Source organism: Terrapene carolina, unplaced genomic scaffold (assembly GCF_002925995.2).
Source record: "Terrapene carolina triunguis isolate 2854851 unplaced genomic scaffold, T_m_triunguis-2.0 Scaffold58, whole genome shotgun sequence".
NCBI lineage: Eukaryota > Metazoa > Chordata > Testudines > Emydidae > Terrapene > Terrapene triunguis.
The window spans coordinates 31,728,394-31,754,836 of NW_020664409.1; the positions used below are offsets into that span (position 1 = coordinate 31,728,394).

The 26,443-nt window shown below is 41.8% G+C and overlaps 1 protein-coding gene across 4 annotated transcripts in view; it reads left to right on the forward strand.

The window, feature by feature from the left end:
* Positions 1–26,443, forward strand: part of DLGAP1 (DLG associated protein 1) — a 208,058-nt gene that overhangs the window by 169,606 nt on the left and 12,009 nt on the right. For all 4 annotated transcript variants that reach the window (XM_026647331.1, XM_026647330.1, XM_024212136.1 and 1 more), the window contains 3 exons: positions 2,804–3,177; positions 10,662–10,753; positions 21,767–22,188. In XM_026647331.1, the coding sequence (XP_026503116.1) occupies positions 2,804–3,177; positions 10,662–10,753; positions 21,767–22,188 (888 nt within the window). The remainder of the gene's footprint in view (positions 1–2,803; positions 3,178–10,661; positions 10,754–21,766; positions 22,189–26,443) is intronic.

Consider the following 26,443-nt stretch of genomic DNA (forward strand, 5'->3'; position numbering starts at 1 on the left):
GGTGGCAGCGGACCAAAGCTAAGCTGGTAGATAAGCTTAGAAGTTTTCATGCAGGCCCCTACATTTGAACCCTAAAGTTCAAAGTGGGGATCCAGCCTTGACAACTCCATACAGGGAAGTGCAAATTGCTGTGCCTCCAGGGGGGATCGTCCAAAGTACTGCCACTAACACTCCAAGGACATTCCCCTGGCCATTAATCAGCTCAGTCACTTCTGATGCAGATGTGTTTCATCAGCACCCAAACCACATTCTCCATCATTCTTTTTAAGTCCATCTGCATCTGCTTCATCAACAGCAGTTAACTATCCTGAACATCAGTAGGTTTTGCATCATAAATGCCATGCTGCTTTTGGCTGCTCCAGAACTGGTCAAGAGTTATACAATATTCAGTCCTGTTCAGAAATTGTTACCTTTTCTTTTGCACCACCAACTTGTCTTTTCATGGGCTGTTTAAACCAGACCTTAGTTCACATAGGAAACTACTAAATGCACTGTTTTTAAAATATTAGGAGCTTGTTTTTATTCATTCCCCCCACACTGGTTCCATCCCACAAAGAATTTGTTGTTTCTGGTGGATACATCATAAATCAGGGCTTGTCTTCACTACGGGGGTAAGTCGACCTAAGTTACGCTACTCCAGCTCCACGAATAAGCTCCACTCCAACTGAAGTCAACGTAGCTTAGGTTGACTTACCCCGGTGTCTTCACTGCGCTGCTTCGACGGGAGATGCTCTCTGGGTCGACTTCCCTTGCTCTTCTCGGAGAGCTGGATGGCGTTGACCAGAGAGTGTTCTGCCGTTGATTGAGCAGGTCTTCACTAGATCCACTAAATCGATCCATGCTGCATCGATTGCAGCGGTGTTGGACTCCCCGTAGTGAAGACCAGCCCCAATCACAGTTTGCTTTATTACACTTTCAAAACCCTAACTACTTCAGTGAGCTTTTCTTTTTCCATCCTCATTTCACGTGCTTGATGAATCTACTGATGAGAATTTTATATTTGCAGACATATTATCAGAAATACTGGAATCCATATATGATTTCATGACCTGGTGATGCCTTTTACTCCACAGAAAAGAAAATGCCTTCATACAGCCATCAAAAAGATGAGTTGTGTGGATCTGGGTTAGCCAAATTAATACCATAATGGCTTTGGCTCAAGAAGCATATAGTGCAAACAGGCAGCAGAACAGTTGTAGTACAGTTACCTTTTATGTGGGTGGCACAGATTTCTGCCAATTAAGAGGCTCTGATAAGTCATTTCTTGTCTTGTGATTGTTGTTAATAAGAATGTATATGAACATGTTTGCATCTGAACTATGCACAGATTAGTGCCTGTATTTATTTTCTTTAAAATAAAATATTGCTTCATTGGGTTTTGGTTCCTAATAAGCTTTTTTCTCATTTTAGAGCATTCCAGGATTTCACTAATACAGAGCAGCCAAATGGCCTTTGAGGATAGATTTTTATTTATTTCTTTAATTTTGTATGCACAGACCAAAATTCTCAAACCTGGGGGAACCTAAAGTTAAGCTTCCAAATTCATATTCAGGCACCTGAATAAAAGTGGTCTGACCTTCTGAAAAGCAGGGCGCCACAGTCCCAATGAACCATGGTCTTTCTTTATAGGCCCCAATACAGCAAAGACTGATAGAACTACTCACAGTGTGTAAAATTAAAGAAGTGCATAAATCTTTGCAAAATTGGGGCCGTCATTAGCACAGGAGAAAGCTGTGATAACAGTTGGCAATATGTTTTTTTTTAAGTGGTTTCTACAGTTATTTTTCATGTTTAATAAATATTTCAAAGAGACCTGAGGACCTCTGGCATAGAATGAGACATCTATTGTATTCAGATGCATAGACATAGGTTTTCATATAATTAGTGGTAACAGACTTTAACTAAGGATGCTCTTTGATTTTCTTAGGCCAGGCCTATACTACAGGGACTGTAGTGGCATTGCTGTGGCTCTGTAGCTATGCTGACATAATCCCATAGCATGGATGCAGCCTATAGCTATGGAAAGAGCTTTTCCATCTCCCTGATAAACGGTAGCTAGGTCGACAGAAGCATTCTTCTGTTGACCTTGCTTCCTCTACACCCGGAGTTAGGTTGGCATAGCTATGGCACTTGGGTGTGTGAATTTTTCACACCCCTGAGTAGTGTAGCTGTGTTGACCTAAATTTTAAATGCAGACCAGGCCTCAAATGCAGTAGCTGCAGCTCCTGTCTTCACTGTCCAAAGAACTGTTTAAAAATTCGGCCTAAACATGGTATACTGATACCACTGTGATAAGTACAGTAAAAATACCTAGAGAGAGAGAGAACCTGGCTTCAGTAAAACTTTGCATATAATACAGTTTAGCCAGAGTGAGTGTCTGGGAGCCAATCTCTGTTAATCTTGTTTAAAAACCATGCCATTTTGGAGGAAGCCCCATTGCTTGACTCATTTAAAGTCTGGACTTACACAAATTAATAGAAAAATCCAGTGAAAGAAATAATAAACTGGCAGAGGAGGGACTAGATGTCAGTGTCTTTTCCAACCCCTGTATTGATAATCATGTGATTCACATCTGAATGAGTAGAAATATTAAGTAGGGTAATGCAGCTTTCTAACTGGAGCCTACTGCGGCATGTTGATGTACAGGGCTCTCCTCACCTTCGCCACCCCACCCCACCCCACCCCACCCCACCCCCTATACAGAGTGACCTTTGCATGGTTGGAATCCATTCTTTTCCCCATTGGTTTGCTGCTAAAATGTGAAAACCGAAATGTAAGTCAGAGTCTTTCTTACTCTTTCCAGTGTCATCCTGCATTACCACGTATAAGAAGACACCACCTCCTGTTCCACCAAGAACCACCACAAAACCTTTTATTTCCATCACAGCCCAGAGCAGCACAGAGTCTGCCCAAGATGCATACATGGATGGGCAGGGACAAAGGGGCGATATCATCAGTCAGTCTGGACTTAGTAACTCTACAGAAAGCTTGGACAGTATGAAGGCCCTAACTGCTGCTATTGAGGCTGCTAATGCACAGATCCATGGCCCTGCAAGTCAGCATGTAGGCAACAATAATGCAACTGTCACCACAACCACCACCATTTCCACCGTTGGTGTAGAAGACAGAAAGAAGGATCACTTCAAGAAAAACAGATGTTTATCCATTGGAATACAGGTAAAGTATAGGTTTTTGAGTAGCAGATAAGTGTCTGTTTTTGTTGGTGTGGGTTTCTGTATTACTTATGGAGTGGTCCATTTTTTTCTCTTTTGAATCCCTTTTTTGGTTAGTTACCCATTTCTGTCAGGTGACTGTAGAGATTTCAGTAGTATTTAATTATTCTCAGTGTTGCTGGTGATGTTTTCCTAATTAATTTTAAATATATCAAATGTAAGGATTTCTTGAGTCTTTTTGCTACTTATTATTCAGCTCTGTTAAATTGCACACATGAGCAGAAACCTATGAATCATATCACAGCAGGGGTCAATGATATCATTGAAAGAGAATCTGTAAAACAATGATTTACACTACACTATCACCAGAAAAATATTTTCAGCCAGCTTGGCTGAATTGTCACTGCTTATTCATGCATTTGGAAACAACGGTTAGTCATTTGAATGAGGCAGCATTGTTCTACTTAGCTGTTATCTCAGCACAGGATAAGATCCCTCTGATTTGCCCTGTTTTAAAATAAATTAAACTTTGTTACCTCTAGTGAAATGAAACAAGAAAACTAATCCAACCACACTCAGTTGAAGCTTAGGGAAAAGAGAAATGTAAATAAGCTATATATTGCCATTTTAGATTTGATCTAACTCTTTTTGTTAATCTCTCTCATGTATCCCTTAAAATAATGACTGTAGAAGTATGACATACTCATAATCACTATCTACTTTTTCATTCATGCTGTTAGAACAAGACAGTCTGGGTTGGAGTCAACTAAGACTCAACTCTGGTTTTTGCAGGGAAAATAAATCCCAAGCAAATAGGGCAGTGTCCTCAAACTGACCAACCCTCCTCCCCCTGGAAAAAGTGGTTAGTCTTTTCCTAAAGATGAAGTTTGCACATGAATGGTCTCACACAGATTTCCAGTATGTAGGTCTTATTTGGTTTATCTAATTACTATGGGCAAGGCTGAGACTTTAGGCTGCATGTGGTGTGGAATTGGGAGCAGCCCCTGGATCGAATTGTGACAGAAGACGTGTCTACACTACTGTCGCTACAGTGGCACACCTTCAGCATTGCAGCTATGCCACTGTAGCGCCATACTGGCTTCCTACAGTGACAGAAGAGGTTTTTCCGTTGATCATAGAAATCATAGAATCATAGAACTGGAAAGGACCTCGAGCGGTCATCTAGTCCAGTCCCCTGCACTCAAGGCAGGACTAAGTATTATCTATACCATCCCTGACAGGTATTTGTTAAACCTGCTCTTAAAAATCCCCAATGATGGAGATTCCACAACCTCCCTAGGCAATTTATTCCAGTGCTTAACCACTCTGACAGGAAGTTTTTTCTAATGTCCAGCCTAAACCGCCCTTGCTGCAATTTAAGCCCATTGCTTCTTGTCCTATCTTCGGAGGTTAAGAAGAACAGTTGGGTCCGCCATGGGCAGTACTTCCAGTGATGCCTTGTCTCTCAGGGTTCACATTGCTCGTGGCCCTGCCATGGCTGCTGGTGGCAGCATCAAAGCATCAGTCACCCAGAGCCCTGCACACTCAGGCTTTACTTCACCAGATCTTTATATCATTCCCACTTCAGGTCCCCTGGGTCATCGACGCTAGGCCAGGCTTATCTGGGTGTTCCCTGTGAAAACTCTCAACCTGTTCTGGGTTGTAGACCTTACTCTCAGGACTGTTCTTTGAGACCATAGCTGTCCCAGTCTATGAGGTACCACAGCCTGCCTAATTTCAATCTGGAATCCAATATGGCATGGACTTCATATTCCTCATGGTCTTGAACCGGAACTTGCAGGACGGTGGCTGCATCTGGTTGGGGAATGGGTTTACCATGTATGGCTTTTGGAGGGAAATATGAAAGACAGGGTGCAGGTTGAGAGACCTAGGTAAGTGGAGCCTGAAAGTAACAGGATTGATTTTCTGACAGATTTGATAAGGAATTGATGGTCTAGTTTGTGAGATGGCCTGTTTGTGTAGAGATTTTTGACAGATAGCCAAACCTTTTGGCCAACTGGAAAGGTTGGTGCTTCCTGTCTTTGGTGCTTTGTGTGCCATTTTAGGCCGCCTTAGCATCCTCAAGGTGGCCCTTTACCTCTTTCTGACAGTGGCGAATCTGCCGAACCAAGTCTGCCCCAGCCGAGTTCAGGGAGGCTGTCAGTAACACGGGGTAGAATTGGAGAGGGAACCCATTGGCACAGTTTAGGGCAACTGTGCCTGTATGTCCCCTCAGGTGTTCAGCAAGAGTACCCTCTCTTGGCTTTCAGATCCCCAGGTGTTTCTTCTCTTGGATGGAGACACGTGTCTCTCTTCTGACCCAGGTATATCCAGGCTGGATAGTTACCTTGTCTTCACTGTATAATTCCCTGCAAAGACAGTTTGCCCAAGGATACCTGTGTGCTTTCTCTTGAGAAACAAATACAGTGCGGTTGCTACAGCTGTAAGTTACCCCACAGTTCTTTCTAGGCAAGCCTACTTTTTTTCTTAAGGTACAAAGCATTACAGAGAAAACGTATTAAAAAAATAAAAGGACCTAAACCCATTCTAATAAGTTTACCAGAGACCATTCCAACTCTCACATGGTCTCTGGCAAGTGTTCTCTTTTAATACCCTACCCTAGGGAATTCCTTGTGGTTAAAAGTTCATCATAGCTTCAGCTCAGAATAGGCACACTCATAACATGTTCAGTTTCCTTTTTTGTACAGTTCAGGAGTCTTTGAACTGGAGTTTCCAGAAGCAGTTAGTTTACAAAAGGTCTCTCTCCCCAAGCCATATCTTAGAAAAGTTTCGCTTCACAGGGAGAGAATTTGCATTCCCTTCATCTCAAGGTATTTCCTAAGAAAATCCACTTCACCCATATTGTTCCAAAACGACCTTTGAACTTCCAGAAATTGCATTAATCTTGTCTTTGTACTAAAGAAGTTCCATACAATCTTACAATAGTACATAAACATTTGCATTTGTAATACAATGAACTCCAAAGATATTAACCCTAGTTCAGTAAGGTTTAACTTCATTCAGTAAAGTTTAATTTAATTCTATAAAGTTCAGGATTTTACAGGATAATGTCAATCCATCACACCTGTAATTGCAAAAAAAGGGGCTCTGCCCAGTGGAGGCATGGTCGGTGTTGTATGCAAATTCAGCATAGAAGCAGGAGGTGGACCAGTCCTCTTGGTGATAGTTAACTAAACATCATAGATTTTGCTCTAACACTTGATTCGCCTTCTCTATCTGGCCAGCTGTCTGGGGGTGATACACAGAGGAGTGGACATTTAGTAACTGGAGGGCTTTGCACCTTAAGCACGAGATGAACTGTGGTCCTTGATCTGATTTGATGCAATCAGGAAACGCATGGAGGTGAATGACATGCACTACTAGGAACTGAGCAGTCATCTTGGCTGAGGGCAAATGGTCACAAGGGACGAAATGTGCCATCTTGGTCAGTTGATCCCCGATCGTTCGTACTGCCATGTAGCTGTTGGATTCAGAGGGTTCTACGATGAAGTCCATGGTGACAGCAGCCCATGGCCTGGATGGGGTTTCTGGTGTCACAGGGGTGCCGAGCAGCTTAGTGTGTGGTACCTTAGTATGGGTACACAAGTCGCAAAAGTGAATATAAGCTCCAGCGTCAGCCCACATCAGGGCCACCAAAAGAAGCAGGAGGCTGGACAGTGGGATTTGAGGCACCCAAAATGGCCTGCTAGGGGGTTATTGTGATACAGTTACAGCACCTCCAACTGCAGAACTTATATGCAACCATCAACATAAATTATTCTGTCCTGCATGAAATGTTGCCTCTTGGTCCCGATTCTTGATCAGTCTGGGGGGTCCATTCTAAAGCCTTCTGGGGAGAGGATGTACCCCAAAAACTCTGGAAGTTTGGTCAAAGGTATATTCTCTAATTTTGCGTACAGGCCATGATGTCGTAGTCTCTCCAGGACAGACCTAAGGTGGCATTTGTGTTGCTCATGGTTTTGTGAAAAGTCAAGCATATCGTTGAGGTAGACTACTACATACTGGTCCAGAATTTCTCTGAACACATTATTAACAAAGTGTTGAAAGATTGTAGGTGCATTAGTTAGTCTGAATGGCACTACCAACTATTCAAAATGCCATAACGGGTCCAGAAGATGGTCTCCCACTTGTAGATATGCACTAGGTCCTCTGTGGTGAATAATCCATACAGATTGCTCATGATCCAATAGTTCTGAGATTAGAGGCAGGGAATATCGGTTTTGGTTCAACACAAAGTAATCAACACATTGCGTAAATTCAGTCATAACGGACTTTCACCCTGGGCTTTTGGTCAATGGGGCAGTTATAATCCCAGTACATAAGTAGTGTGTCTAGATTTCTTTTTTGAAAAATGTCAGCATAATATTGGTATTTATCAGGAATGTGGGAGATCGAAGCTGGGGTGGTCCCCACTTGCCAGCTGCCACAATCTGGGATTCGTTCAAGGGAGGGATTGATGCTGCTTGGGATGGGCTCCCAGATCCAACAATTCATCGCTGCCGATGCATAGGCAGATCTGTTGGCAATGCTCAGAGAAGAAGCTGAAGTAGATGGCACCAGTTAAGGAATCCCCTGAATTTTTGGCAGTTTCCATCAAGGCGTTTGAGTCGAAGCACCACAGGCCCCTGTTTGAGTGGTTGAGCCACCATTCATGCCTGGAATGTAACGTTCTTCTCTTGCGAGCGGCCCACTAATTCGCAGAGGGCTTGGTTTTCTGCCAAAAATTGCATCACTACTGCCCGCAGAGCATGAATCTCGGTCTGGAGACAGACAACCTGCTTCTGTGGATCTGGTGACCTGTGTGGTATGCCAGGCAGTAGGAGGCCCATCCCTTCCATCTCACTACTGGGACATCATCCATGGGGGGGGATCAGAGGCAGTCTGTGCAATCTATTACAAACTGGGTTATTGGCAGTCCAGCCTAGCAGTCGGAGCAGGAGTCAGGGACTGGTAAACAGAATCGAGGATTGGAACCAGACTCAGAGACCGAATTCAAACCCGAGTCAGAACCAGGAATTGGATCCAGATTACCTGGAGTGAAGGAAGGCAAGAGCAGAGCTGGATTCAAGGCAGGAGCAAGGCTGGGACAGGACTGGAACAAGGCGAGGAAACAGGGATCAAGAAGAAGGCATGGAAGCAGGAACAAGGCAGGGTCTGTCTCAGCAGCAGGTCGGGGATCGGCCTTGTTGCACACACAGCTTCCTGGGACCCCCTCCATGCTTAAATAGTGGCACATGAACCAATCAGCATCACAGGGGGTGCTGCCATTCAGGTTTCCCATGGCTGGCACATCCTGTGGTGCCTCATCTCCCAGGATTTACAGTGCAGTGATCTTGGCTGTGCTGTGGCTGCCAGGTGGTGGCATGGAAGTGTCAGTCACCTGGAGCCCTGCACACCCAGGCTCTAGCCCACCAGATCCTTATGCTCAGGGGTGTGGAGAGTAAGGACATGTCTACACTTACCGGATCGGCACTGCTACAATCGATGCAGCGAGTGTCGATTTAGCGGGTCTGGTGAAGACAGGCTAAACCAATGGGAGAGCACTCTGCCATCGATTTGTGTAGTCCACCTCCCCAAGAAGCGTAAGGGAAGGCGACGGGAGATGTTCTCCCATCGACACAGCACAGTGTAGCCACTGCGGTAAGTGGATCTAATTACGTCGACTTCAGTTACATTATTCACATAACTGAAGTTGTGTATGTTAGATCGATTTACCGCTGTAGTGTAGACCAGCCCTAAATTTCTGCAGCCCTTGAAAGGATGCAGCTTATTGCTTCCCTTGTACCCTTAGTTCCTCCCTACCCACTTGCTTGCAGGAGGAAGTATCCAGATACCTGGGCCTGTGCTCAGCACTAGACCTGAAACCAAGATCCAGATAGGCTGAACAAGCTGGGGAGCCCTTAATTCTTCTTACTCCCCTAATCAGTCATATAAGGCAATGGCACAGTCTAGCCCTGTGTCCCTCATTTCAGTGACAAAGACCATCCTACAGGAGAAAAAATTACAAAGCTAGAAGTAAACTTATTGGAATAATAACAAAAAAATCTATGTGGATTACATTGGAGGAAACCTGAATTAACAACAGTATTGTAATCCTTAATCTTAAAAGGACGTCTAGGGGTCTCCCAATCCATTCTTAAAATCACTGTTGCTGTAAGTAAAATACATTTGAATTTAATACTGTATTGCAGTAGCCATTAAGGGGGAGATTTTCAAAGGCACAACTGGCAGTTGTTTGTGCCTTTGAAATTTTCCCCTAAAATATTGACCTATACTGATTGCAAGTAATTATATTCCTTATACACAGTGTGACAGGCATATTGAAAATACAGTGGGAATGTTAGTTACTTATAAACCATAACAGTGTCCAGTGAACTTGTCTGTCTCAAGCAACAGTGTTGAGATGCTCCCTTAAATGTTTTGAGAGATATTGCACCTTGAACCTTTCACTGATCCGGGTCTACTACTCACCCAAATCTCAAGTAATAGTAACTTTAGAGGGAAAGTCAACTGTTGTCAGAAAGAAGGAAACATTTTTGTGGCAGGTTGCTTTAATTTTGTTGCTGTTGTTAACCAGGCCTTTAAAGCAGAGCTATGAAATGTCAGCAGTCCTGGTGTAGACAGTAGAATTTCTATTACATATATTTGTGCACATTGAGCAGTCCCGTACATCATGAGTAATCCCATTGATTACAGTGGCACTAATTCCAGAGGAAGATTCTTCTCAACATGAGAAGACACATAGAGTAAGATGTTCACTGCCCAATCCCGGAAGAGTTTACAATCCTGCTGGGTCAATGGATAATCTCCTGTGATTGAATTTTAATTTCAATTTACTTTGTAAAGTAAGCCTAGCTAAACTAGGAGAGTCATATGAAGTCACTGAATATGTGTTATGATGAATATCTGCATGCATGAACATGGAGAGCAATAAAATAACACCATCAATAAAGAGCAGTTGATAGTTCTTTGAGTGCTCTGAATATTCCCATTTCTGGGTAATGCGCTGACTGGTGCAGAGTCATTTAAAGAACTTGGGTTACAAGTAAGTAACCTTCATTTTCTTTTAAATCTTGTATCTATAATAGTCAGTTCCAGAACCCTAACATTTAAATAAAACAAATTCCTTTAAAAATGTAATTTTAACATCACTTCACATTCACGCTAATTAAAGTGTGTTGTAGAATAATCAGCATCTGTAATACACTGGATAAACTTCATCTGCATTTTGAGAGTCCATCATTGACTTAAAAATATATATAAATTAGCACAAAATACTATTATTTGAATAACATTATAAATGTGCATAGCATTTGGCACACAAACTATCTGAGCAGATGAATGTAGTTATGGTACCAGCCATGTGTGTATGTCCTTGGTAATTAAGACAATAATAAGTAAAGTGATTCAGCTGCCTTAATATCTTTTTTAAAAATACATTCTATTTATATCTGGTTATTTCTTCAGGTTGATGATGCTGAAGAATCCACCAAACCAGGTGAAAATAAAGCAACCAGTAAGTTCCAATCCATAGGAGTTCAAGTAGAGGAGGAGAAGTGGTGAGTAAACATTCATTTGATTTTCTGAATGCACATGTACAATATTCTCTTTCATGCCTTAATAAAAATATCTCAAAACAAAATCAGACCAGTGAGACCAAATATCCAAGAGCCTGGCATGCAAACAGCATCCTTTTGAGTTTTTATGACATTTAGTATTTTTAAAAGTAAATATGAACAAAGGTACCTGAAGGTAAAGCATGTATATGTTTCCACAATTCATTATGTTCCTGTTTTACAATTACATTAAAAGTGATGCATGTTCATTTGGAATGTCATAATTTAAAAGGTATAAAAACATTTTGAAAATCTTTTCTAAAAAGATAAACAAACAAAACAATCTCACTTAAAAATAATATGAATCTTGCCATAGGAGATAATTTCTGTTGATATTATCTCTCTCAGTAAAACACTGTAGTCTGAAATCATAGGTGAATGGCAGCTGAGCACAGATGTGTGGTCTAATGGTCTGAACACAGGACTGGGAATCAGGCTGGCCTGAGTTTTACTGTTGGATTTGAGATTATCTCTGGGGGGATTTTGACAAGTCAATTAATTTGTCTGCCTCTGTTTCCCTACCGGTAAAAGATGGATAGTAATATTTTCTTGCCTATACTGTGAGGATTAATTATAAAGTAATATCTGTAAACCACTTCAAAAATAATACTGCAAAAATAATACTGTGTTATTGCTCTGTTGACCAATACAGTGACAATATGTATTGCTAGTATTGAAGCTAGTAGTCTAGAATTAAATGCACCATCTTTACATTAGTGGGTACATGAATACAAGCCAAAAGCTGGCTTCTTGTACATTTCATCCCCCTACTTGTTCACAAGAGGACAACAGATAGGTAATATGCAGTGTTGTTGTAGCCATGTCAATCCCCGGATATTAGAGAGATAAGGTGGTGAAAGAGACAGAAGTTGGTCCAATAAAAGATATTATCTCACCCGCCTTGTCTCTCTAACAAATAGGTTAAGCAGGGGATGGAGCTGAAGTGCATGAGTGCCTGCAATCATGATAAAATTCACCTCCTGGATTGGCTGTTGTTGGGTTGCTGTGCTGGAAAGTTGAGTATGATTCAGCATTGTGTCGCATATTTTTCAGGTGCTGATTTTTCAGGAATGGTAGGAGAGTTAAATGAAAAACATTATATACTTTAGAGAGCCATAAAATTTTGACAGGTTTCAGAGTGGTAGCCATGTTAGTCTGTATCAGCAAAAAGAACGAGGAGTACCCGTGGCACCTTAGAGACTAACAAATAAATAAATGCCCAAATAAATTTGTTAGTCTCTAAGGTGCCACAAGTATTCCTCATAAAATTTTGAGTAATTATCCGTCAGTGAGATTTTTTTTAACCCATTGTTTTGCGACACCTAAAGTAAAACGTCAGTTTATAAAATGTGAATCTCTTCTAGAGTTGTTTATTAAATTAGTGCTTGAAATAAAAATAAAGAAGCCCACCCCTGGCATTTATGCTTTTTTCCTTCCTGGAGCACACTTCAGGGGACCATTCTCTGTCTAGAAATTGCCCAAGGGACTTTTACTTTCTACGTTTCATCTATAGGGCAAATCCTGATCCCTGCACAAACCTGACTCAATGGGTTTTATATGAGGGTTGGGTGAGGGGCAGAATTTTTTCCTTCCTCTCAGGACATGGAGCACCAGTGGAGGAGCTCTACTGCCACAGCTGCAGAGGTGGACACACAGTCCCTCTGATCCCCCTTCACTGGGGAGTTTTGGCTGGCGTAATTGTGGTTCGATGGGCCACACTGCCCAAAAGCCACTGTGCAGTAACATAGAGCCACTGTGAAGCACTGCTTCATTCCAGGCAGTGGGAGAAGAGTCCCCCTGTAGACTCTCCCCTCTACCCCCCAGCAAATATGAACCACTTCCAACTGGGGCCTGGCACCTTCCTACAGTCTGCAGGATTTGGCCCATTGACAGTAGTAGAGAGTGGGTCAGAAAAGTATTTAGCACTAATTTTCTATATTTGACTATTGCGCATTTGCTAAGATGATAACCAAATCACCTATTGTTTACACTATTGTTAAATAGACCAGACTGTCATTATCTTCTACCTGAGCATTTCTGTTGTGGTTCTAAAAGGTTAAGGGGACTTCAGAGGGGAAATGTGAACTGTAGTGACCTTGTTATGTTGTTGCTAAGCAAGGCCCTCATTAACTGTTAAAACATCTCTTTCTGGAAGACATTCCTTTACATACGCATCCTGAGTCTCCACCCCCCACCGCTTTCCTAGTGTTAAGTAAATTAGCGCATTTAAATAGGTGATGACAGCCACTTAACTCCTCCCCAAGGACAAAAGAAATAAGTGTCCAAAATAAGCCAACCACTGATGGTAAATACCTTACTTAAGCAGTATTATTTCTGTTACTGTTTTTATTGTTCTAGAGAGCAAAATCAAGAGATAGGATTTGCCTGTCAAGGTCTATACTGAGATAGCATTATTTCTGCATTACCTAAGGACAGCTGTGTTTTGGGATTCCTTGCTGATAAAGTTGAGACTGCTGCTGTTTTGAGCAGAATGGCAAATAGTAATCCATCATGTACTTCCAGAAATGAACTGACTGATAAAAGACAGCAACCTAATAGTCAGAAAATGAGTGCACTCAAGACACAAAGAGCTTATCATCACAATTTGGATTCCTATGCATTTTGGTAACACAGCGGGAGGACTTTTAATGAATATCTCTTAAAGGAATAGACTTGTAAATGGAGTGCATTCTTCCTGGCCCCAAACAACAACATCTGCAGAAACACAGAGAACCCATTTCAGATGGATACATGACAAAGAAATAAACCTGTTAAAGAAATCATCTTCCAGGACACTGAAAGATAAAATACACTAGAAGACTGACTCTAAAAGGATAAATATATTAATTGAATAATTTTCTTTGTGCACCAGCCAAATCAACGTATGTCATGAAGCAACAAAATTGGCCTCCCTCTACATCAAGAGCCCTCCCCTATGGCATTCTACAAGGTCCATAATTTCTCAGCCCTCTCTTTCATTCTATCTACTTTGTCCCCCTTGGTCATCTTACTGCTACCCTCTAATCTTCACCACCATTCTGATACTGGTGAACCTCACCTCTCCATGTCTTTTTATTTCCTTAATGACTCCTCCTTCTTCACCTTCTGTGTCTGGACCAAGTAAACAGGAGGATTTGTCGCAGTTTCTCCATCTAAAAGTCTCAAAAAACAGAAGTGCTTCTTTTATGCAAGGGGAGCATCCTCAACACACAGCTCTATCTCTTCCATCTTCCTCCTCTTGTAGTGTCTGCACTACAGTGTCACAGCTGCAGCACCATAGTGTAGATGCTTCCTACATCAGTTGAAGGTTTTTTTCTGTAATAAATCCATTTCTCCAAGAGACAATCTTCCATTGACCTAGCTGCATCTACACCAGGAGTTAGGTTGACCTAACTATTCGATTGACCTAATTACTCACGGCATGAAATTTTTCACAGCCATGAGTGACATAGGTTGTTCTAATTTTTAAGCGTAGAACAGGCCTCAGACTTCCATTCGTCTCCACTATACGTGACCTTGAATGCCTCTTTTACTCGTATCTCTCTTCCTACACTACCTGTGTTTATAAATATGCCCATCATTATCTCTGCTATGTTGTCCATATACAAAAATGCCTTGGGTCCAAATCTGTTATGTTTTTTATCCAACCCTGTGTCCTCTTTCCCCTTTATTATCATAATTCTTTCATACTGGCTCCCAAGCCCCAGCTCTGCAATGTTGCTCAATTATAGATGCCTTGTCCACCTTTTCATGTGTCCAAAGATCATGTGTAACCTTATGAACTGGCTGCAGTTACTCACCCACCCCTCATCCTTTCCCCCACCATAATTGCTAACTACATCACCCCAGTCTTCGGATAACTCTACTGGCTTCCCACTCATTTAAGGGGAAATTTCAAAACTGCTGTCTTCATTTTTATAGGCTGGATCAGGGTCATGGACACTTATTTTGTGGTCCTACATTTTCTCTACTCCTCTCCTGATCTTTCCTTTCACCTGTGACTCAATCTTCACCTGAAGGGACCACCTCTAGGGCCTTGTGTACACCAGAGACTTGAATTGTTTGTGCTTCAACTACTTGTATCAAACCAATTGAAGCACAAACTATTCAGTGCACCCACACGAGCCATGCTGAATAGGTTTAAGGGTTGTCCCACATCCTCGCTATTACTGTTCTAGACTGATTCAACTGCGGTGCCCTTGCTGGGTGCCTGTCCCACTGCTCGATGGTAATTCCCTGTCTCTGCTACCCTCACATTGTCCCCTCCAGCCCGATCTAGGCCTCCATGGTATCCCCCCAATCTCCCCCATCTTTGTCTCTATGGTATGCCCTTGTCATACCTCGCATTCACATTCGAAGTTAATACTATAATTGGTTCGCTGGATGTAAGAGACATGCAGCCATAGTTCATAGACCAAGAATACTGTCCTGTGGAAAAACAGGGGTGTTAAATGCCCACATAAGTGCCTCCCCACCTTTCCAGGCCAGGGAAAGCTGCCCTCTTCTCCTGGATACACTTCTGCTCTGTCTAGTACATTAGATTTTATCTACTATGTACACTGAGACTCTGTCACGTTAAGGAATAGTATCTCCGTTTTGGTTTTGGGGGTTTTAACCGACTAAAATAGAACAATAACATATTCTAAAGAGGCTAAATTACAGAGCAAAATGTTTCCAGCAAAATGTGAAAAATCGACCAAGACCTCTACAATCACTATAAATGCTATGAGAAGAAAAGAAAGAGAGCCCTCTTTTTACTCTCTTTTTTGTGAGTTTGTGGAGCACAATCCTTCCTATGCTGCCTTTTTCACTTAGGCTCTAATTTAGCTTAGATGCTCTTGAATTAACATTAAAACAAACTTACATGGGTTCCTGCTTGTGTCGCTTTAACATAAAAATAACGCAAATTATTGGGATTTCATTGTTTTATGTTTGTAGTCTGTTGTTTCTCTGTTGCAAGTCAAACTTCTCAAATCTTAGATCTTTAGGTGAGGCATCTCCAATCTATACTTGAGCTAAGGTGCTAAGATTCATATTGACTTGGTTCTGATCTGAAGTATTGTCTGTCCCCACTTATTCTGTCAGTGGAAAAAGTTTCATTGAACAATTCTAAAAGATCATAATAACATAGAACAGCAATAGAGGAGTAGACGAAAGAGAGTTACAAACAAAAGATTCCATAACTTGATAGACCCGTTAGTCTATTACCTATGTTTGACATGAATCTTGAAGATATATGGTTCAGGATCCTGCCATTACAATACACGCATATCAATGATATTGAATCTGCTAGCCTTTCCCACAACTTGCTTTTTTTAGTTAGCATCACCATAACCTTGGCAGGCAAGCACAATACAAGAAACAACAGAACCGATAGGTACATAATGAAGCCAGTTGAAATTATTAGAAGTGCCTTTGTGAGTTGACATCTGTAAGATGCTTTGGAACCTCTTGCAGTAGAAATGTAAACATGTTTCTCAAAAGAAACACAAAGAAGCAGCAGAGAGATGAATGCTAACGAGTGACCCTGCTGTTGCTGTTCAGAACAGACACTGTATTGTGCCCCATACTGGTTTATCCAGTCTGCAGTTTCATGCTTTTCTGCACCTTAGGCCAGATATTTCCTGTTGTTCTCCAAAGTTGTAATTATTACACCTTATGCCTGCAGGGCACAAACGAGCATGAAAGCACTGAATCTAAAAGCAGGGGAAGAGGCAAGTCCACGAGTTCATGTTTTTAGATCCTTATTCTAACAGTCAGCAATTTACGAAAGCATTTTTTTCCAGACAGCAGATTTAACTACTTGTGGATGCTCTGTATGCGTAAAGACATTGTAAACTTTGCACATTAGCTGTAGAAACTCTCCTGCATTATTGTTGTTGTTATATTATTATTATTTATTTATTTGTATTGCTGTAGTGCAGTCATGTATGCAGCATGGAATTTTAATTAAATAAGCAGAGAGGTTTTGGATACAGATAGTAGTTTGTAAGAATAGAACATCTTAGAAATGGCTGGAGGACAGAAGTTACTTTCAGGAATAAACAAACATTAGCGGAGGCAGTTTGTATAGGCGTATGTTCTGAGCACAAAGGCAGTGCCTTCCATCTACAGGCTTTTTCATTTCAATTCATTTGTATTTCTTTGGCCAGGTCTACGCTAAAAAGTTAGGTCAACCCAGCTACATTGCTCAGGGGTGTGAAAAATCCACACCCTTGAGCGACATAGTTAAGCTCACCTAACCTCTGGTGTAGACAGCTAGGTCGGATGACAGAAGCGCTAGTGACGGACCGATTCTTCTGTCGACCTAGTTACTGCCTCTCAGGAAGGTGGATTAACTATGGCAAAGGGGGAGAACCCCTCCCATTGCTGTAGTGAGTGTCTATGCTGAAGTGGCACAGCTGCAGCTGTACAGCTGTGGCAGTTTAAGCGTAGACATAGCCTTTGAGTTATTTAATTCTAAGCTGATGCTGTATTGTGTTGACAAGTCATTTTTCTTTTGAAGGCAGATACCTTTACTCAGTCCAATGCCAAGAATAGTCAGTTAGGCAAGCACGTAGCGTTGTTTTATTAGATAAAAACAAAGGCAAGCAAAAGTAGGCCATTCTCTTTTATATGTTGAGCAGAGTCTGTGTTTGGTGGCACCAGCTCATATTGAAAACAGGAAGGATGTACTCCTGAAAGTTTTAAAATGTGATGCCTCTGGCAATACATCATCCTGGTAAGCAGAGCTTGATGTTTTCACATGTGGGATTTGTTGTGTATTGAAAGCCAGACTGTTAACTGCAGTGCAAATAGTCATTCAGTTCGCACAGATGCTAAGGCAGAAGAAGCATATCAGCATTTAACTCGAGCTTGGCCTATACTACCAACTTATGTCAGTATAACTACGTCGCTTAAGGGTGTGGAAAATCCACACCCCCGATCAACATAGATAAATCAACCTTTCCCCTGGTGTAGACAGGGCTATGTCAATGGGAGGGCTTCTCCTGTTGACATAGCTATAGCATCTCGAGGAGGGGGAGTACCTACGCTGATGGGAGAAGCTCTCCTGTTGGCATAGGAGCATCTTCACTAAGCTCTGTAGTGGCACTGGTGCAGCGCTGTAAGTGTAGACAAGCCCTAAGACACGCAAACTGTGGTGAAATCACAAGAGACCTCCTGAGGGGCCTGGAGAAGATGTGCTGTCCATATTAAAGGAATTGCTTTCCCCCATGATTGCTGTCCCATTATATTAATTATCATTAGAAGAGGAATGCTTTTTTATTTTTATTTTCCTGCTATCTGTGGATCCTGACTGAACAACTAAAAGGGAACTCTTTTTGCGTGTGTGTGCGTGTGCGTGTGTGTGGGTGTGTGTGTGTTGGTGGCCACTCCAGGAAGAGGGGAGTAATAAGAAATATAAAGTGAGAAAATGGGAAGAAAGAGTTTTGCTTATTAAAGAATAAATAAATACCTAAAACTGAAGAGATCTGTCTATGTCATATTTTGTAGTTTGTCGGTGCAAATGGAGCCTATCGTGTAAAACTTTAATTGGATAACTGACTTTTGCATCACCTAACAACCTTTTTCAAAGCAAGTGCATAAAAGCAGCTGTTTTGTTAAAAACATTATGTTGTATGATGTAAAAAAAGTCTCTATAATTATAATAAACTTGACAGATGCAGATATGACATATCTGTTTTACTGAGAAGACAACTGGTATCATTAACAATTTCCTGCATAATCCCTGTGTCTGTTTTAGTATTGAGGAGCCCCTCCCAACTCCCATTTTGTCTTGTTGTGCCTCTCTCAAAGCTTCATATCAATAGCCATTCTTCTTCTACTCCAGTAGGATTAAAGAGGATTCTCTTTGAAGACTGTCAGTGAGGCTCCCTGCCTGGATGGTCACTATTAAATGATGCAAGATTCTCCCCTACATCCTCCCATCCATCACTCCACCAGGGATTAAATACACTTGACCAGATTTTGCTCTCAGTTACATATGGTAAATCTGGACTCACTCTTCAGTGGAGTAATAAGAAGAGAATGTAAATGAGAACAAATGAAAATGAGGTCTGAATCCAGCCTAGTGCCTCTCCAGCAGTCCCACCCCGTAGAAGGCTAGGCCTGAAAATAGAGCCGTGGTCTTCGAAGGGCAGGGTTCAAACTGGGCTAGCTGACAGTAGCTTGGAAACAGGGCCGGCTCCAGCTTTTTTGCCACCCCAAGCGGCGAAGAGAAAAAAAAAATAGCCACGATCGGTGGCACTTCGGCGGCTGCTCTACCCGAGAGGGACTGAGGGACCCGCCGCCGAATTGCCGCCGAAGACCCGGACGTGCTGCCCCCTTCCGTGGGCTGCCCCAAGCACCAGCTTGCTGCGCTGGTGCCTGGAGCCGGCCCTGCTTGGAAAGCAGATAATTTCTTTGACAGGGAGTGAGGAGCAGGAGGCAATTGCCGTCTTGTACTCCAGAATCGATGTTTACATTAAACAAAATTAAGGGCTGGATTCACCAGTACACTATTGCTGCTTTGCACTTCTCCCACAATAGAGCAGCTGTACACCTGGCTTAACTCTGGCTAATTAAGGGGGCGGGGCTCTGTGGCTACTTTGCATCACTGGAGCTGTGCAAAAGAATTTAGGGCTGCAGAGATTACTGTCAGACTGTGAACCAAGTGTAAACTAATGCAGATTCAGACAGACAGACACGATTGGAGACAGCCTGAATTAGCAGTGTGGAGAGCTATGAACTGTACTCATTGCAGGTGGATGTTCACTCTGAAGCCTAATTATGTTAATTTAAATGTTATCCTTTTTACTTATTTCATCAATCTACCTCTCTCTGTTCTCCTCCCTAAAGAGGTAAGCTAGGCAGCTGCCCAGTTACTTTCTTCCTCTGTGCTCCCACACAGGTCTCCAGACCTCACCTACTCACAACATTCACTTGACCCCTATTTTTCCCTCTGTTTCTCTTCACAATCTACAACCCCTCATATTCACCATCTCTGCCATGCCACATTCTCCTGCAACACACTCAGTTTCCTCCTGCAACCCTTCAGTCTGCCTCCTGCCCCTTATACTCCTCTTTGTTCCCTTCAGTTTGCCTCTTCCCCTCACACTCTCCTGTGCCCTCTCTGTCTGCCTCCTGCCCCTCAGGCTCTCCTGCTGCATCCCCTCTCAAGGTATGTCTACACTGCATGCTTCTTTTGGGAGTGCAGAGTGTACATATGCGCAGGCCCCCCTAGCATGGGTATAAATAGCAATGTACCCGGTGAGGCACGGCTTAGGCAAGTAAAGACGTGCCTGAGAAGGCCGTGGGTAGGTACTCGAGTACATACCCTACACAGCTCTCTGCTCGCCCAAGCTGTGCCTCCCTCTCTACACTGTTATTTTCACCTATGTAGTGTCCCACTGCCTCCCTCCTGCTGGAGTCTTTCCCTGCCACAGGAAAACACTCTGGCAGAGAGGCAGCAGGGGAACACTCACCAGCTTTTTCTGGTGCCCTTCCCTGCAGCAGCGAAAGGCTGTAGCGGGGGGTTTCCCCACTTCCTTCCCCTGCCAGACCCTTTTCCTCCCTGCAGTGAAAGGCTCCTGTGGCAGAGAGCTGCTGAAGCCTTTCCCCGCTACCTCTAGGCTGCTAGAGTCTTTCACTGCTATGTGTAGCTACACACCACACTGTGAACACAGCCTGCTTTTCACTGCCATGTGTAGCTACATGTACCGTACGTCATCAATACTAGTATGTAGTATAGACTTAGCCTCAGTCTGCCTACTGCCCCGGCCTTTCTCTGACTCCCCATACTTTCCTGTACTATTTCCTCAACACACTCCCCGTTCCTCCTCCCCCAACAGTCACATTCCTTGTATCTCCATATTCTCCCATCAGTCTGGCCCTTATGTGCTGACTAAACAGCTGTTTCTTCTCTCAGAAGAGCCAGGCTTTACCCATATTATAAATTATAGGAGACGAAGGCCATATTTGCTGAGGGAAATTTCACTGTCCTCTACAAATCTTAGGACATGGTGACCATCTTGCTGCAGGTAGCCTGTGGCTTTAGTCCTGCTGACAGTAACGGGAGATGGCGGCCATTACGGATATGGGCAGAAGATTGTGATATTGAGGGTGGAAATTAGAAAATCCCAGAAGCCCTTTAAAAAACAATATTGTGAGACTTGCAATACAATTATGAGAGTTTGCAATAATGTCTTTTTGTGAAGAAGTAAATTAACCTATTCATAACTGAGGTAAATTAGAAATTAACATATAGAATATTTATGCTGAAAATACTTTTCCTTACCCACACTGTCATAAAAATGCTTTATGTAATTAATTTGGTGGTCATAGCTTATTGGCAATCTCAGCAGAGAGGCAAGGACTGAATGTACATGGACACTGAACTATCCTGGCATCTACGGGTGATAATATTGACCGGGGAAGCATGGTTTCTCACTTCTCTGACTGTGCCTGCTTAGTGCATAGAGAACTTCAGGCCAAGATTTTCAAAAGCGACTAATAATTTTGGCTGCCTCTGTTTTTGGGTGCCCAACTTGAGACATCTTAAAGGAAGTCTTATTCAGAGAATGGAAGTTCAACACTTTCTGAAAATCAGGCTCCTTTAAAGTGTCTAGTCTAATTGGACACCCAAAGTCAATAGTTATCTTTGAAAATCTTGGCCTAGTCTCCAGGCCTGTCAATCCAAAAACCATCACAAACGCTAACTTCAAATCATAATTTGGGGGGGGGGGGAGGGGGAAATGTTTGTTTTAAGAAAAAAATCTATGCTGATAAATATTATGAACAAGATAAATCGGTCTTTCTATTTAAAATCTATAGCAGGGACAGCCATTCCCTCAGTCTTTGCAAGGAGAGACAGAATCTTAGAATATCATCTTTTACTGTATTTCCAGTTTATCATTGGAATGTTTGTCTAGGAAAATCTCTTTAACACTAAGCGTTTTGTTTTTATGTTCTTTGAAGCTTCCGCAGGTTTACTCGATCTAATAGTGTAACAGCAGCTGTGCAAGCAGACCTGGACTTCCATGAGAATTTTGAAATATCAGTGGACCCTCAGGAGGACAATACATGCACTGGGCAAATATCAAGACAATATTCCCGAGATGCAAGCACCTCCACTGTTAGCATACAGGGGTCAGGAAACCATTATCATGCATGTGCAGTAGATGACGACTTTGATACAGATTTTGATCCTTCAATTTTACCCCCTCCGGATCCCTGGATTGATTCTATAACTGAAGATCCTCTGGAGGCTGTTCAAAGGTCAGTTTGTCACAGAGATGGGCACTGGTTTCTGAAGCTTCTTCAGGCAGAAAGAGATCGTATGGAGGGCTGGTGCCAACAGATGGAGAGAGAAGAACAGGAAAACAACTTACCTGAGGACAGTAAGTAACTGAATGCAATAATATCACTGTTAGAAATAGTCATTTCAGACCTGATCCAAAACCTGTTGAAGTCAGCAGGAGTCTTTCCATTGACTCCTATAAGGTTTGATAAGGCCATTTGCCATTTATCTGTACAATAATCAGATGATAGGCCTGGTTATCAGAAGTGCCCAGTACCTGTAACTCCATTTGAAGTTGGGAGCTGCAGATGCTCATCAGCTCTGAAAGTCAGGCCATAATAGTTTCCGTGAATACCATGTTCCTAAGAGGTTGCAGATGGAAATTAAGCTGTCTTGTGTACATTTGCATAGATGACATACATGGGCCTTATTTAGATATACTGTACATCCACAGTGTATGGATTGGCATATGAAATAATTTTTCTGGGTTACACTATATGTGATGCTGTCAAGAGTCACAGCTTCCTGGATAAATGCTCCTCATATGATAAACTTTATCTTAAATGGGAGTTGCACAGCTAATTTCCGGCCACTGAGCTGGTCCTCTAGATATTGCAGGCTCCCCATATTCTGTGACCCTCACACACTAGGTGTGTGTATATATATATATATATACACATATATATATACAAAATATATATATAAAAATAGAATGTGGCCTCTAATTTTGCACATGCAAATATTACACAATGTGAGTACAAGGCACATAACACATAGATTTGGCACACTCATACTGCAACCTATTTATTTTTCACTAGCCTCATTATCAGAAATGGCTGAACTATTGTTACTGAAACTATTCAACCCAATGTAGAAACCAACCATGGAGAATTTCAGACCAAATGGTTATAATTTGGCAAGATAGTAAACAACTGAAAATGGGTTATAACAAAGTGTTACCAAAACCTTAACTATAGGATATAACTACCCATTCCACCTATCCAAAAAACTGTAGCCCAAACCACAACTTCCAACGGCAGATCCAAACTTCCCAAATTTGAGGAGTGTTTGGATTCAGGGTTTTGGTTGGGTTTCATCTTTAATGTATATTATTAGTGTTTATTTGCACAGGACACATGCCAGAATGGAACAATTACCCCCTGTAGGTATGCAGATGATACAACCCATGAACTGGGCTGTGGGGGTTATAGTGAAAAGTGTGTGCACACATACATATATGGGAAAAATAAATATCAGTCCAATCACAAAATATACTTGCCTGCTTGTTATCATAATGACTGATGATAATGGAAAAACCTAATGATATTTTACTTGCCCATCAAAACAATTATTCATCTAGGGCAAGTGGGGAAATTGAATTTAATAAGGCTAATTTATACACAGCTTTTAGTGAGAACTTTGTTGATGTATTTCATTGTCTTTTTAGTTATAACGTTTTTAAATTTGTAGCAATCAGTGGAAAAATTCTAATTTGGAGTGAATAAGGTAGGAGTTATGGAGGCTCTACTATTGCCTCCATGTACAGTACAAATTACATTTTACATACCCTGTAGATTATTTATCTGCCTCTTTATTAACTGGCGCTTCCTTGTTTTGGTGGAGGTTACAGGGGGTAAAAGGGGCAACCTTGTTTAACAACCATTAGTGAGTTATGGCTTCTTTGTGATGTCATCTGCGATTCTTGAATGTGACAGCTGCTTCCTGTGGACATTGTGTTTGACATTCCACTGCAGGACAGAGTTTCCTATTCTACCTGAAGCCAAATAAAAGCATATGGTGAGGGCCACAGTAGCCAGCTCACTCATGCTGAGAACAAAAGCTTGTTGTTGGAAACTCAGAAGCAAATTGTGTCTTTTTCATATACACACACACACACACACACAAACTCTGCAGAGAAGGAGGGAATTTGTAATTGATAAAATGTAAGTAGAGCAAGGAATGCATCTCTTGTTTTCAACCTTCAACTCTGACAGTCTGCAGTGTGTTTTTGGCCTGATAACAAAATAATGAAAATCTGCAGTGAGCGAGGTTCCTTCAATGCCATGGCAGCTGACAGAATGCTTGTTCCCTCAGCACTTGAAGTAAAATGATACAAGCTTCTCTCAGACAATGCAGCCCTTGTGTGAAACAGCTGTCTCTGGGAGACGGCTCGCTGCTATTTGACAGTAGCTTGTATGTTACATAGATACGTTTGGTATTATCTAACTGGGAATGAATCTACCAGATGGGACTGAATGTTTCTAGCTAGGAATGAAGTCTACTGCTGTGTATAAAAACACAGGTTAGGGTTTCAGTCATTCCAGGGAGAAATACCAGTATACATAAATATGTCTTTGCCCCCACTTTCTTGTCATAAACTACTTATTGTATGAAATTTGCTGGTTTTATCTGAAAACATTTCCTCATAAAACTGTAGCATATGTAGTAGGCAGATTAATACCACTTTATCGTTGTATACTCACTCTTACAGTCAGGACACCTGATACTCCTTCAGCATATTTTACTATTTTGTGAATTCAGCAATGATTCTAGAGCTTTCTCTTTATGAAAGGAAAGAGTTGGAAGTAAAGATGCAAACCTAACCATGTATTAAGGACCTGATCCAAAGCCTACTGAAGTCAATGGGATTCTTTCCATTCATTTCAATTGACTTTGTATCAGTCCTTTAACTGACCCTACCACACAACAAACTCTGACAAACCTTACATCAATGGGCCAGATTCTCACTCTCACACTATTAATCAATAGAAATATGATCTCAAGGCACATTTGCAGCTGGTTGTGGGTACAAACAAAAGCATTCCTACAATCCTTGGGCCATTTACTGAATTCACGTAGAGTTTCAAAGGAATTTGAAAATTAATTTGATTTCATTAATCTTAAGAAACATTTCTATTCATCTGTGTGAAGTAGTGTAGCTTATTGACTCATAAACTTTCAGATGACCATCCAAAACAAACAGTGGGTCTGATTCACCATAAATCCTGGGTTTTAGGCAGGTGTATACAACAGTGTAATACTGGTGTAATGGAGAGATGAGTCAGACCCAACAAACTAAAGACTAAGAAAGAAAACAAAGGAACTTAACAAAATTTGTGCCCATCATCAATCTTATCACTTAGCATGTATACTGTACCCCTTTGGGCTTGCCTAGACATAAAAGTTGACCTCAAATCTGTAGTAACCCTGTATTCAAATCTAGGGTCTCAGCTAAGCAAAGGCAACAAACTGATAAATTAATGTGGGACTGGCAAAGTTTTAGTAATTTGTTTTAAACAAGGCATGAAATGTGAAGCTAAGGAAGGAAAGTTTGGGGAGAGATAGGAGTGACTCTTCTTTCTGCAAGTGATTATGCATGAGAAAATAAAACTAAACATTGATTTCTCCTTGTCCCTCAGATGTATTCCTGTAGTCCTAATTATGAGCAAATAAAATCATCAGTTATTCCTACAGCTCCCTGGCTCTTCCTTATACTCTGCTTTTCTATAACTCTTCTCCCCGACTAGTTCCCTCTGCACCAGCTTATTTCCCAAAGTCTCAGAAGAGCCAGGTCCCAGATGTTATCCTTGCCAATGTACAAAGATTTAAAGAAAAGCGAAATATCCCCAGGCTACAAAATACAATAACTAGAAAACTTGTCAGTTACACTAATAAAAACCAGGTAAATCAATGGACCAAAGGCCTGATTCTGCAATGCTTATTCATATTAAGTGGCACTTACTCATCCAGATAGTGCCATTAATCTTCAATGAGATCACTCACAATAATAAATGCTACTCAGTGTAAGGTTGTAGAATCAGTCCTTAACTTGTTTCATTCAGCTTCTTTTCTCCTTAATAGCTGACTAAGGACAGGAGTGTTAGCATTAACTTTGAATTTCCTGGCTTTTGTCATGCTTTGAGTTATTTAAATGCAAGTCTGTTGACACAAATAGGCTAAATATTGGTCCATCCTGACTGGGAAATGGATTGTACCATCTCTATGGCAGGGTTCTTTCACATGCACAGTGCACAACTAACATCTGCAACACAAACCTCGGTCTTGGTCCATTTTATTTTCTGCCACTCTTCCCTCCCCTTATTCCTGATGCTCATCCTTGTAGTCAGCCAGTCTTCTATCTTCTGTTATCCGGCTGGTTCCCCCTGACTAACTGTCAGGTGTTAGAGAGACACAGTGGGTAAGATAATATCTTTTATTAGGCCAACTTCTGTTGGTGCAAGAGGCAAGCTTTCCTCTCTCACCAACAGAAGTTGGCCCAGTAAAAGATGTTACCTCACCATTACACCAGTATTACACTGTTGTATACACCTCACCCACTTTGTTTCTCTAATATC